Source organism: Poecilia formosa, unplaced genomic scaffold (assembly GCF_000485575.1).
Source record: "Poecilia formosa unplaced genomic scaffold, Poecilia_formosa-5.1.2 Scaffold2265, whole genome shotgun sequence".
NCBI classification, from domain to species: domain Eukaryota; kingdom Metazoa; phylum Chordata; class Actinopteri; order Cyprinodontiformes; family Poeciliidae; genus Poecilia; species Poecilia formosa.
In genome coordinates, this window is record NW_006802204.1 from 6,237 (window position 1) to 19,924 (window position 13,688).

Below are 13,688 nucleotides of genomic sequence, written 5' to 3' on the forward strand. Positions count from 1 at the left end.
TGCCAATTTTAAATTCAATTTAGGTCTGAAATTTGACTTGGCCACACTAGTACATAAATATGTACTGTTCTAAACTATTCCATTTTAGCACTTGCAGTTTTTCTCTCATTTGTCAATCCAAGACAAAAATTATTTAAAAAAAATGTAATAGCTAATTTTTGAGTCTAAATCAGTCAGTCATAAAAGGGATTTCCATTAACCTGAGATTAAAAACAAGACATTAATTCTGGAAAAAAATGACACACTGCTGAGTTTTCTACAGAAGCTTTAATAAATTTAATCAAACGTGTACATTTTTATATTTCTCTGAATTTCAGTACAGATACGTTGACTCAAAGGCTTTTTGACAGGAAGATTCAAATTGGGGTTAAATTAATCTCTAGCTTAACAGTTTATTGATTAACAGTATTACAACACACCATTAGAAATTTGATTAGTTATGTACAATGGCCCTTTTTCAACTACTGCAATAAAACAAGACAAAAAAAAATCTAGTGCTTCTCTCAGAAGTTCAATTTATAATCTTCTGGTGTCACAAATTGTGCTGTTTTGTGTCTTTAGAAAAAGCCTTTTCTAATGACAGTTCATCTTAAAGTCTAACTGATGCTGAAGTGCATATGCAGGTGGTGAGGCCATCTTGTTAGCCCTTTAATTATATGCTGTCTGATTACTTGAGCTTAGAGACACTGCGTCTATTCATGAGTACATCTGAAAAGAAATCAGTTTATGCAGACAAAAGCTACAGATTGCATTCATCTCCAAAGATGGGCAAATGAGAAAAGTTTGACAAAAAAAATCAATTCATCTTAAAATCTGCACAGGATTATTTTCATGTCTCAGTGACAAGGAGTCTTTGGTCAAAGCTACAAGTTTAGTTTTTAAACACAGCAAATTAAATGTTATTTCTGTTTTTTGCATTCACTGGTTTGATGATGGCTTTTTGATAGGGCTGTCTCCCTGTTTGAATTGAGGAGGAATCTGAGGAATGTGACAGGGCTAAGATGCTACCCTGTCAAATAACATAGAAACACAAGTGTTAGATAGGAGAACAATCACTCTCGGTTAGACTTGCATGATTTTTGACTTTGCTCACCTTCATTTAGTTTCCCTGCTTGGCTCTTAGAAGAGGCCGCAGTCTTTCAGGTTTTCTTTGATGATGATGTCGGTTACGGCGTCAAACACAAACTTGACGTTTTCTGTGTCTGTGGCGCAGGTCATGTGCGAGTAGATTTCTTTTATATCTCGGCGCAAGTTCAGGTCCAGGAACTGGATTTTGATGTAGTTGCCAGCATCCTCATAAGTATTGGGCCCTGGGCAGGACAACAGGGAGATATAAAAGATAAATGACAACAACATCGATGAAATGAGGAAGAGTTGTTTTTCCACTTTAACATCCACAAACAAAATGAAGAGCTAAACTTACTTGCAGCTAGCTAGTCTATTCTTCACATAGCTAGATCATGTTTTGCCAACGATACTGTCATTTATACATTGAAAAAAGAATCTAAGTAGTTCATGAAAATCTCACCATCGTACTCGGGGAAGCACATGCTGAGATGGGCTTTCTTGATCTTCTCAAGGAACACATCCTTTTTGTTCAGGAAGAGGACAATGGAGGTGGTGGCGAAGTAGCGGTGGTTGCAGATACTGTTGAACAAGTGGAGACTCTCGTGCATTCGGTTCTGAAAGGAAAAAAAAAAACAAACTTTTAAGTCACCCAGATTTTTACTTCTTACCATAAATTATGAGATGCAACGGTAAACTCTGTCATACCACTTCGTCATCCTCCACCAACACCATGTCATAGGCGCTCAGAGCAGCAATGAAGATGATACAGGTGACACCTTCGAAACAATGAATCCACTTCTTCCTCTCTGACCTCTGGCCACCCACATCAAACATTCTGGATCAAAACAAAAGGCAATTTGCTGTGTGATCGCCCGATCAATCCTAATTCCTACTAATGAGCAATAATTCGTAGACTCACCTGAAGTTAAGATCTTTGAAGGAGAATTGGGTCTCAATGATACCAGTGGTTTTCACTCTTGATCGCAGCACATCCTGCTCAGTGGGCACATAGCCTGGTTGGACCAGTCGCTCCAGGTCATTGAGGTAGCTGTGTGAAAATTAAACTCTGTCAGTGGACTTATTTTTATGATTACATGAGCAGTGTTTCAATGTGTTGTTGCTTACTATCCAGCTGAGTCGTTGAGTTGATACTCTGAAGCCCTGTCGAAGCAGGCCTGGATGCCAGAGTCTTTCCACAGACGCAGAATGATGTCTGACAATTCTTTGGGCATGGTTCCCTCCTCAATGGTGTCTGCAAGATGCATCAGTTTCCTAGCATCATCCTGCAGGAAGGACCCAGGTGGACAGTCACATCAATAAGTTTAACTTGGAACATTTGACCTAAGATTTATATAGACGTGTGGTGTCACCTGTTGATCGGGGTGGCCGTAGTTAATGTTGAGTGTGTTCATGGCCTTCACGATTGCCATGATGGACTGCAGGGTGTTGCTGTAGATGATGACAATGAACTCCAAGCATTCTTCAAGCGAATAACCATCTTTGTGGATAATTCTGTGGAGAAAGTGTAGCATTACTATTGAATATAGCTTCGGACAAGAAGGAATAAATGCTGCTTAGATACAAAGTTCTTACTTCATCTGTTTGACAATGGTGCTCTTGCCTGATTCTCCAGCCCCTATGAAAAACAAGAAATCATTTTAGAAGATATCTTCGCCTATTTTATCAGAATATCCCAACATTTTCTTTGATTTGAAGGTGTTGGAATAACATCTGTTTTTCTCAGGTCCTCCACTATATCCTCCAAAAGATGTTCCCAACAAGCGTGGCATAATTCTTCTTACTTCAGCCCTAATCTTTTTTACTGGCCCCTGACCTGCATCACCATAAGGAGAGGATGAAGCAGTGCATGAAACAATGTCTGAAACAGGTTCTTATGTGTATACAAAGTATTTTCAGATGGTGCAGTCTTTCAACTGTCAACTAATATTACAACTCTGAATTACTTCAAGCAGCCCAACTACATTTGACTGTATGCTCTGTATTTTATTAGCTTATAGAATAAACTGTAACTCTGACAGTTTCTCTCATTCAGTCTAAATTCAGAAGATGTAAAATGAAGGTGCTATAAATCTGTTTTGGTTTGTTGATTCAGGGTCAGTGTCCTTCAGTGTTAAGCCCTTTGTGCGGAAAAACCTGTTGTGTCAGGATTAGCAGGGATTGCCTTGCGTGATTATCTGAGTGTCTCAGCAATTCAGTGACACAGTTTATTAAGCTCTTACTTGATATGTTGCATCTTTTCATGCACAGTTAGAGACTTTAAAGAGTAAAAAAAAAAAATCAGCCCTGGAAATTAATTAGGTGTGTTATTTGCAACAATGCATAAACCAACATCATTTGCTTTTATGATTGCTAAACAAGAACTAAAATTGCTTGTGAAAGTCAAAGCAGGAATTGTTTTAGGGAAAGTTTTTAACCAAAACAAGTTAGGAAGTCACAGTAAGGTAATTTTACAGCTCAACTAAAACAGCACACTAAAACCATCTAAGGTGTGGGAATGGCTCTGACCAGATCATGATGTATTGAAACCATTGCTTCTAAATCACTTGTCCAACAGGTGTCTGTACCTAGCAGCAGCAGCTTGACGGTCCTTGCGTCCTTGTCAGCATCCTCCTTCAGCCTCTTCTCCAGCTCCCTGGAGTGTTTGTCCTCGGCGCTAGCTCCGGCCCCCATCCTACTTTTCCCGGCTTGGGCCCCTTTGTTTCAAAAGCCAAATGTCAGGGAAAATGGAAGCAGGTCCCGGTTGGCTGCTCGCCTGCTACTGTCTGACCGGTGCCTTCAAGCACGCAGCTGATGCGCCAACTGCAGGCAGCTGGGGATTGTTTGAGTATTTTTTCCCATCACAGGGAAGGATTTTGGGCTCCCTCAGCCCACCTGACCAGTGGTGGCCAATGGAGCACAAGGACAAGACAGCTACAGGGCAGAGGTGTGAAGGGAAGCAGACATACATCACTGTAGGAGTGCTCTAACCTTTAGGGTACTTTGCTGCGCTCAGCGGAAGATGAACATCGGCTCAAGTGCTTATCTCATGCTCTTCTTAGGCTCCTTCAGAAGAGAAGCCAGTAAAACTAAAATAACTTGGTTCATGTCTTGCTACCAAAACTAAGTTTAGTATCTGATGTGACCAAAATAAAAATGAAATCTGATGGTAAACTCATTGTGGTTTTATTTCTGCAAGAGGGATGAGAATGTGATGAGACTGTTAGAACCAACACAAAATCAGGAAATGCATGTCAAGACCATCAACCTGTAGTCTAAACACAGAGACATATGCACACACAAATGCAAAGATGGGTCCAAACATTCCTTATGGGATCCAATAGCCTGAAGGGTGAGTTCTGAAGTGCTTAAAGAGCTTTGCAGTTTCACCAGACATATCTCATTGACCTAAATCTGAAGCTGGTTAAGGATCCTAATCCACTCACACTTTCAGTTCTGCGTGCACGAAGATGCGGCATGAGTGTATGTTCGTGATCACAGCATCATATTTCATTACATGCTCAGGAACCGAAGAATAGTGTTATTATTGTGTTATCTCTAGCGCCTGGATCAGAAGGCATACACAGGATCAAAACATAGAACATCTGTAACTGGGTGTAGATGCAGTTTGATTGTAAACGTATTTGCTTCTCTTTTGAGGTAATTTTTTTACTTCTAACCCCATTTTGATTGGATACAATCCTGTCCACTGTAAATTTTAAATTCTGACAAGACAGAAAGTGTCAACGTTGGACCAGAGTCTTTGAAAGAGAAACTACTGAGTCAATCCATTGATAACTGATGGCATCAAATTGACTCTTAAAGTAAATACTCTTTGTGTTATTTTTAACCAAGGTATGTCACTTAAATCCCATACTAAACATGTTTGAAGGATTCCTTCTTTCTCTTTTAGAATACTGCAGAAATTAAAAATATTCTGTCTAGTTTTGACGCTGAAAAAGTAGTACAGGCCTCCACGTGATCCATACATTTGTTATTGGACTAATGTAAATATTTGCAGTCAGGAAGTCCACAAAATGCAGTTAAGTAATCATGATTAAATGCATATAATTTGATTCATAATAAAGTTGTAATTAGTCTTGATTGATCCTAAATAAATCCTAATATTAAGAAATATACAGACGTTTGCTGATTCTTTTTTAAATGTGTTAAAAATCACTCAATATAAACGTCATGAATTTATCTTTTAGATTGATGTTATAATGGGTTTGACTGATTCTTATTTCTTATTTTATGCTAACATAATTGGAAATATTTTAATTGCTATGCTAATGCAGAAAAATAAATATTAAAAATGAAGTGCTCTAAAGTCACCATGCAGACTAAACAAAGGAGAACACTTGTTATTATAAAATATAGAGCTTTAATTTATTAGTTAGCAACATTGATGAGGAAGAAAAGATAGTAGTTTTTACAAGTCATTACATTACCACAAAGTGTGCTTATTATACATTACCTCACAGAGCTGTCATACAGAGAAAACAGATTCCCACAGTAGAAATATATGAAAACCTGTTTTCTTCTTCTACTTCTTATATCTGACAAGGAGAACTCAAAGATGAAATCAGCCTTTCTGATCTTTCAGCATTTCCCAAAACAAAAAGGATCCGAACTCCCACAACAATAAAAAGACATCCACAGCAACAGTTTAGACAAAACACTACATACATACACTGTACATGCCATGCACATTTAAAATTCACTGTCTCAAGACTGTGGTATGATTTTTTTCTTCAGGTTTGGCAAGTTATCATGATGTTTACTGTGTAAAGGTGTTCGTTTCCATAGTTGGTGTGAAGTCTGTGGCACCAGTAATAAAGGATGGCTCTGTACCAGGACAAATAGAGCGGCAGGAGCTCTCTGGTAACCAGATGATACATAAAGTACAGCACCAGTCATCATAGCAATATAAATCTGCACACTTGTATAGACTGATTACATTAATTTCACCAATATTTACATAAAAATGGAAGGAATGGAAAAGAAAACAAAAACGACAGTGCTGTGAAAAAGTATTACATTTTTCTGATCATTAAGCAGTTTTGTTGAAGTTGGTAGCGCTGTTGCCTTGGAGCAAGAAGGTACTGTGTTTAGGTCCTGGCCTGGAGTCTTTCTGTTCTCCCTATGCAAGTGGAGGTTCTCTCCAGGTACTCTTAAAGTCCAAAAACATGACTCTTGGGTAAACAGGTTTCTCTAAATTGCTTTTAGGCATAAATGTCGTTAGTCCTGTGTGTTGCTCTGTAATGGTGTAATGATGACCAGTCCAGGGTGAACCTTGCCTTTTGCCCTATGACTGATGGGGATATTGCAACAGCAAGCGGGAATAGACAGTGGATTTATGGACATTTAATTTGATAAAGAGAAAAAACTATTCAAAACAACAAAATAATAACATTGCTCTATGCCCTTTAATAAAGTGTAATCAACATATTTTGGAGAGGTGAGTGCAATATCCAGGTTGTGATTACTGAAAGTTATGCAGGGCCAAAAAATTACAAAAAAAAAAAAAAAAAAAACATGTTTAAATGTTTTGAAGTAGCCCAGAACATAAAACAAAACAAAACAAAAAAAAAAAAACATCCAGCCCTGAGCTAAAGATATTCAAGGACAAACAAATGTCAATAACTTTGTTTCCTATCAGTTTGGAAAGAGTTATAAAGCCATTCTGAAGTCTTTTGGACTCCAATGAACCAAATACAAAGCCATACATGGGGAAAACATGGATGAGAGGCTGACCTAATCAATCAGTCATCCAGGAGGTACCAAAACAAGCACCATGAACTTCACTTCAGTGTGTTGCTACTCAAGAACTTTTCTATAAATTGATGAAATAAAAGGTTTTACTCACTAGCAGAAAACCTTTAAAAACTTAAGCTCAAGCACTCGAGTCGTACAACTGAACAATGGTCCAATAGACACCAACAACTTCATCTCTCAAAGACTCAAAAATTAGGAAGTTTATTTGTCAAATCTGGACATAAATCTGATAAAGATGATGTGACAATGTGGCTGAATTCAAACAAAAAGTGTCTGAATCTTCTCCACAGATGTAAAAGACTGATTATATTCACCAAAGGCCAGGTGAGTTTAGATAGATTTTTCCTTCACTTTATCTAAAGTAATCCATAAATGAAAAGTGCATGCTGTATTTACTCGGCAGATTTGTAACTGATATTGAAAACTGATTGACGATCAGAAATCTCTAAGTGACAAAATATCACAAAGTGAGCAAATACTTTTTCCACAGCATTGTAGTTTATAGGGTGTTTAATACGTTTAGAAACAAACTTTTTCTAAGATTTATTTAAAAAAAAAATCACCAATCTGGCAACAAAAGGTGCTTTCTCTAATATATATATAGATATATATTTTTTTAATCACAGACTCACATTTAGCTGCCTGCTAGAATAACTCATCTCCACAGAGAGAGAAGAGAAGGCAATGTTCTGTTTTCCACTTCTGTTTCGTTAAAAGAACCCTTCCTCCAAAGATAAACAGCTTATAACAAGATGCCGAGAACACAACACTGAGATGTGATGCTTACATACAAACAAAAAACACTTGGCAGCAACTAATCATGGAAGAATATGAACGGTGCAGTTTGAAATTGTCACCTTAGGTCCGTCGACCTTCTGTGAAAGAGCTTAAAATTCACGTTCTTGGGAGTTTGTGATGTGCTGTTGCAGCTGCAGCTTGTCGGCATTCCTACCATCGTCAATGGCGTTTTATTTACAGTACAATAGTGTCCACCTTTGCAATGACTGTCCAGGTGAGATTACCTAACAAATGCCAGGCTTTTCTGGTGTAATTCTGGATTTAGATACTGCCAGCAGTCAATTGTTCAGACATAATTGCAGAGAAATGGGAAGCTTAACCACTCCAGTCCTTGTCTGGACACCGTTAAAGTCCAGAGTAATAGTTGCTATTTAAAAAAAAAGAAAAGAAAAAAGAAAAACACCAAACAAAGATATTCCCAACATAATAACACAATGTCATAAACAATAACACTAATAATTATAATAACAATAATAATAATATAACAATATTTGCACAGATCTATTCACAAAAAACATGTTTTCTAGATAGGTATAAAGAATTACTTTGTACAACCTACAATAAATATTGTGTTTGTTCTTCCAACAGTCACATACAAATGATGCTTTCTGTTGCAGGGTCTGTTAAATGGAGTCATTTCCCTTAAATGGAGGGTTGTGAGGAGAAACTAGAAGGTAGACAAATGGTGCTGTTTGAACACGACAGGCTGAAAACCCAAACTCTTCATGTCTCAGCTGGATTCGTCTGGTCGTCGTGATGCCGGCGGTTGCGAGGCTTCTTCTGCTCCTTCAGCTCCTTCAGGCTTTTAGCTTTGCCGTCCCCGAGGCCGTCGTCCCCGTGCTGCCAGTAGTCCTTGCAGTACTGGTTGATCAGCCCCATCTCCGGCTGGCTGAGGATGGTCAGCAGGTCCTTGTACTGCCCAACGCTCGGGGTCCATGCGCTGGACTGAATTTGGGGGAGGGCTGGGTTGCCCGTATCCACAAGGACGTTGTTGACCGTGCGACTGGACAGGACGACTAGCTGGAGCTTCACCAGGGTGTGCTTGAAGTTCTTCTCAGTGGACGTGCAGTGGTAGATGCCGCCGTCGGAGGACTGCAGCGAGCGGATCAGGAGGCCCTGATCGGTTTTCAGGATGCGACCCTCTGAGCGAATCTGGAGTGCACAGGGAGGGAAGTTTTACAGCTTAAGGAAAGACACGGACAAAGTAGCACAGAATATTTAATTATCAGTTAAAAAGGTAAAAGAATACAACGCTTTCCAAAAGCAAACCAGAATATAAATGTATTTTATTAGGATTTTACACATCTTTGCACATCTATAACATTTTTTAATAATTTGCCCATCTTTGGAAAATAGCTCTAGCTCATTCAGACTGGAAAAAAAAAAAAAACATATGTGAACATCAATTTACACCCAACTGTTAACAGGAATATGCTTTGAACTTAAGTGTTTTAGTGCAACTCTGACTGTATGCTTTGGTTTTTGTGACCCATTGCCTCAGTCCCCAGGCTTTTGCAGCCTTTAATAGGTTTTCTTCCAGGATTGTTTTTAGCTCCAGTCAACTCTGATCAGCTCTTCTGTTCCTGCTAAAGAAAAGCATCCCCACAGCCTGATGCTGCCACCGCCATGTTTTACACTGGGGGTGGTTTTTCACATGGAGTGCTCGTTTTCCATCTCACGTTGCAATTTACATGTAGGCCAAAAAGTAAATAAACCTAGAAAAAAAATTCTGAATCACAAATCTGTTGCCAGTTTTCACACCTTATCCTCATCCTGTCATAAAGACTGATAGTTCAATTAATTTCAACTAGTGCTGAAATAAGACAATTAGCAGCTAAAGTGTAAAAGATCCATTTACTACTTTTATATGACATCAGTCAACATCTGTTGTACAAGAAATAAAATTAATCACCTCTTTTCTCCTGTCGCTGTTTTCCTTCTGCAGGTGCCACTTCAGAGAGACGTGAGGAGAACGAGCCTGGCACTCCAAGAATGTTGTGCTTCCCTCCACTCCGTACTGAACCGTCTCCAGCGTATTCTTATTTGCTGTGAAACATGCGAAAGACGTTGCTTAATGCTTTTGTACTGAAAACTGCATCACAAATCCGTCTTGTACCACAGAGAAACTCACCATTCGAGTTGTAACCTCTGCACTGGCGGATCGGGTTTCCATACTTTACGTCCTGTCGACGGCTTCGTCTGGGAGATCGAATCAACAGCCGAAAATAAAGCTTAGCATCAGCACGGTTCTTAAATATCCTGTGCTACAATAATCCGCAGAGATAATGTGAGCCTGAGGTTGTAAACGTCCAGACCGTCTCGGTCTCACCTTTTCTGCGAGGCAGAGTATCTGGAGCAGGACTTGCCGTCCCAGGCGCAGTACGGGTCCCGGGCCAGGCAGCAGTCAGCGCAGGCCTCGCCGTACACGTCGCAGCGGTGCAGAGCCAGGTGGGTCACACCCAGGACAGACCCCACATATAGTTGTTGCTATTAAAAAAAAAAAAAAAAAAAAAACACACAAAAAACAGCAAAAAAAGAACAACAGAAGTAATGAAGAAGTAATTAAAAAACGGTTCAAAAACCGATCAACAAAAGATCAAAAAAACAGAAAAAAAGAGCAGAACAAAAAAAAAAAGAAAAAAGCAAAAAAGAACAAAAAAAAAACAACAACAACCAAGAATAATGAAAACCAAATAAGGTTCCAATAAGTTTTTTTTTTAAAGACAAAAGTAAAGGCAACAACATAGATTCTTTGAGCGCTTCAAACAATCGATATGCGTGGGTCCCTAATTTAAACCAATAAATTTAAACGTTAAATTACTATGAAAAATAAATTCTGTAATGTATGTATTGGAGAGTTTTAAAACATTTTAGAAACACATTTTATAGTAAAATGGTTACAAATACCCGAGCAAATTGTCTTTTTTTGACATTTAAAATTCATTTCATAAGTCATGTTTCTAATGGCTTAGAATAGAATAATTTCGGAAATGAAATAAATCTGATAGATAGCTCCCACTAAGTTAATTGGATGAATAAAAATACTTTGGCTCAGATTAAGCTGTACTGGCAAAAGCAAAACGAGTGGTAACTTACCCGTTTAGATGAAATCTTCATGGTGGTGATTGGGGTGGGAACCTGAAGTGGCAGATGGAATTTTTACATCAACACAAAGTAAGAAAAAACAGAAAAAAAGTTGACAAACATGTCAAAGCATATAATAGAAGAAATTGCCTCTCTAGCCAAACCTAAATAAATTATAAATAGAAAAATAAGAAAAGAATAAGAGATTATACACTAAAGGACAGATTTGCAAAATAATAATATTTGTTTTTTAAAATAGCGCACTGTTTAATCTGCAGCACATTATTCCCTATTTAGTAGCCCTTTGAATAAAAGTCGAGTGGTCAAAGTCTCAATTAGTCAGTCAGATGTCAAAGAAAACTAGAAATCAAAATTGGTCAGGAAAAGCCTGACCAATACCTTTGTATAAAGTAAGACAAATAAAAAAGGAGTTTTTGGACCAGTTTTATTGTGACCGACCTTGAACACCTCCACCTCCTCCAGAACCAGCTCCTCTGTTTGTAAGTCATCTCTTGGCAACACGATGACTTTCTGCACCGTCCCACGATCTGAACCACCAAAAAAATATCAATTCATATTATACAACCTTCAACTGAAAACAGCTTTACTGGAAACATTTATGATAAACACAAAACTCCATTCAACTATGGATCTTTACAGCAACTTTTAAATGTTCTGGTCTCACAGCGCTGACCTGTTCCCAGGAAGAGCACCTCATAGCTCCCATCAGCCGCTCTCACTTGGTCGACAGCAATTGTGGTGAACTCGTAGTCCACGTTGGTTCTGACCACCAGGGGGCGCTTGTGCACCGGGTAAATGGCGTTGTACATGGTGGGGTGGTTTCTCATGAAGTTGATAACCTCGTCTGGGTAATCCTTTGTGGATTTCATGTTGGGAGTGAAAGTACCTCCAGGACACTATTGACAGATGGAACATTTTAATGTCAAATCTGCTCCTCTGACATTTGCTTTATTTCCCCATGGGTGCGGTTTATATCATGGACATTGATTTTCTTTATTTTTGAACTCACAGTGCCAGGTCGAGGGTAGGGAATTTTCCCAGTGTACGCCACCCACTGGTAGTTGGGCCCTTCTTTGTGGGCAAACGGCCCGTTGAAGACCATACGGATGTCGGCCATGGAGTAGACGCACACCGCCGAGCCTTTGAACACAGACCTGCAGGAGGACAGATTAGCACAAGTTATTGCAAAGATATTATCAAGACAGGATGCAGATTAACTCACACCCCGAGGTAATTACTGCAAGGTATCTCTGTGGCTTCTCAGTCTGACTTCCTTCCACATATTCAGTCTGCCTCTGTTTGCAGGAACTTGCTGAAACATCACGATGCAGAACCACTCAGACTGACTCAAGCAGAGACAAGTTGTCTGACATACTGACATACAAACACCCACGTATCCCAAAGAATCGCCAGAATACAGGCTCTCACTGCTGCAGAGCAGTGTGGTATGTTTGCAGCTTGTGTCATGAGCCCCTATCATTAGCACCACATGTGCTTCTATCAGCTGGGCTTAAATGCTCTCAATGGCTATAATGGCGATTGCAACAATAACAGTATTTCTTTCTCCAACACATTAATCAAAATGCATTTATTATGACTTTGCGAACACCTTTCTTGACCTGTGCGCTGACAGAATCTCAGTTTACAAATCTCAAAGAGTTCGTGTGTATTTTTGGAAGTGAGGTAATGAATGAGTAGTCAGTATCTTATCTACATTAGAAAAACCTTCTGGAACAATTAAGGAGAAACTTAGTTTTGACCTGACTATGACTAATCCCTGAAAGGTTTACACACACATTATACCATTATGTAGGATTACACATTATGCCATTTTGCCTATATAGATAAACAATAAGTGGATAGAAGCATTAAGTCTTCACTGTTACATATCACATAAACAATACTGACATAAATGACACATTCAATATGTCAGGTCAGCAGAAAACGAGAGATGCACTGGGAAGCCAGCAACTGACTGAAATTGGACAAGTCTTTGTTTTATCAGTCAAAAACTGAAAAATCTGGAAAACAGTCAGTGAATGGATCATAGTTAGCACTATTAGGTCTTTAAACAGTTAGTGAGGAGGCTGTCACTGAAGACAGAAAACTCCAAATTGGTAATTTTTGTCGTCAGTTCAGGTGATAAAAAATAAATCGGAGGAACCAAAGAGATGTTCAAAGAGAATTAAAAGGAAATTGTAATTTTTAAAAAAATGACAAAATGTTTGAATTCTTGAGACAGCAAGAGAGTTATCGAGAGTAAGACTTTCAAAAGACAACAAGAAGCAACGATGCTTAATTTTTTTTATCCTTTTGAGCTTTCAGCCGTTGTTATCCAACGTGCTGACTGAATTTAGAAATGTTTGCAGCCTCTTGGAAATCCTGTAGTTAATGTCTGGGTCTATAATCTATAAAACCCAACAACACTGTCCACCTTCAGTGACTGACAACCTGCTATCAAACCTGACTGTCTCTATAAAAGACTCAGCGGACGGCGTCGCCCTCTGGGCTGAACAGTCACTTTTCTGTCTCCTGCTTGTAGGCGGATTCTTACAAACCAATACAGACTCATAACATTACAAAGAGCAGACACCTTACGGCTGAGTGCAAATGAGCACGTACTGCTGACAGACATTAAAACACACCGAACATTCACACTGAAATTAGAGTTAAAAAAAGCCATTACTCACCCTGAAACTGAGAAGACTCCATAGATGACTGGGTTCCTCGTGTCTTGGGTTGGTTGGATATACACGTCCCCTGTAGACAGTCACATGAATTACACATTAGTCACATCCATGAATTATGAAAAGTTACTAATTCACAATAAGTATTCATAGTTCTAAACATGATTTCGATGTATATGCACAAATGTAGATCGCTTCCTGGGATTTGTGCCGCACTGAATTTAACCCTCTTTCAAATTCAAATTAAACAAGGTC

At 38.8% G+C, this 13,688-nt stretch overlaps 2 protein-coding genes across 2 annotated transcripts; both read right to left on the bottom strand.

The window, feature by feature from the left end:
- Positions 1 to 248: 248 nt before the first annotated feature.
- LOC103133111 (guanine nucleotide-binding protein G(t) subunit alpha-1) lies at positions 249 to 3,920 on the bottom strand. Its single transcript, XM_007544880.2, has 9 exons — positions 3,654 to 3,920; positions 2,662 to 2,704; positions 2,439 to 2,580; positions 2,194 to 2,351; positions 1,988 to 2,116; positions 1,774 to 1,903; positions 1,529 to 1,682; positions 1,094 to 1,310; positions 249 to 1,009 (listed from the first exon to the last, which is right to left on the bottom strand). Exons 1-8 carry the CDS (start codon positions 3,757 to 3,759, stop codon positions 1,120 to 1,122), a joined length of 1,053 nt encoding a protein of 350 aa, XP_007544942.1. The 5' UTR covers positions 3,760 to 3,920; the 3' UTR covers positions 249 to 1,009; positions 1,094 to 1,119.
- Positions 3,921 to 5,431: 1,511 nt separating this feature from the next.
- Positions 5,432 to 13,513, bottom strand: LOC103133113 (semaphorin-3F-like). Its single transcript, XM_007544882.2, has 9 exons — positions 13,437 to 13,513; positions 11,756 to 11,900; positions 11,420 to 11,642; positions 11,185 to 11,273; positions 10,738 to 10,779; positions 9,971 to 10,128; positions 9,773 to 9,840; positions 9,554 to 9,687; positions 5,432 to 8,793 (listed from the first exon to the last, which is right to left on the bottom strand). Exons 2-9 carry the CDS (start codon positions 11,861 to 11,863, stop codon positions 8,365 to 8,367), a joined length of 1,251 nt encoding a protein of 416 aa, XP_007544944.2. The 5' UTR covers positions 11,864 to 11,900; positions 13,437 to 13,513; the 3' UTR covers positions 5,432 to 8,364.
- Positions 13,514 to 13,688: the final 175 nt, after the last annotated feature.

Excerpts from the sequence above, each read along its gene's own strand:
- LOC103133113 (XM_007544882.2), bottom strand. The coding sequence starts at position 11,863 with ATGGCCGACATCCGTATGGTCTTCAACGGGCCGTTTGCCCACAAAGAA. Across the intron at positions 11,274-11,419 it reads GGTGCTCTTCCTGGGAACAG|ATCGTGGGACGGTGCAGAAA; the intron begins GTCAGCGCTGTG and ends TTGGTGGTTCAG. Across the intron at positions 9,841-9,970 it reads TACTCTGCCTCGCAGAAAAG|ACGAAGCCGTCGACAGGACG; the intron begins GTGAGACCGAGA and ends TCGATCTCCCAG.
- LOC103133111 (XM_007544880.2), bottom strand. The coding sequence starts at position 3,759 with ATGGGGGCCGGAGCTAGCGCCGAGGACAAACACTCCAGGGAGCTGGAG. Across the intron at positions 2,117-2,193 it reads CTCAACGACTCAGCTGGATA|CTACCTCAATGACCTGGAGC; the intron begins GTAAGCAACAAC and ends ATTTTCACACAG. Across the intron at positions 1,904-1,987 it reads TTCAAAGATCTTAACTTCAG|AATGTTTGATGTGGGTGGCC; the intron begins GTGAGTCTACGA and ends GTTTTGATCCAG.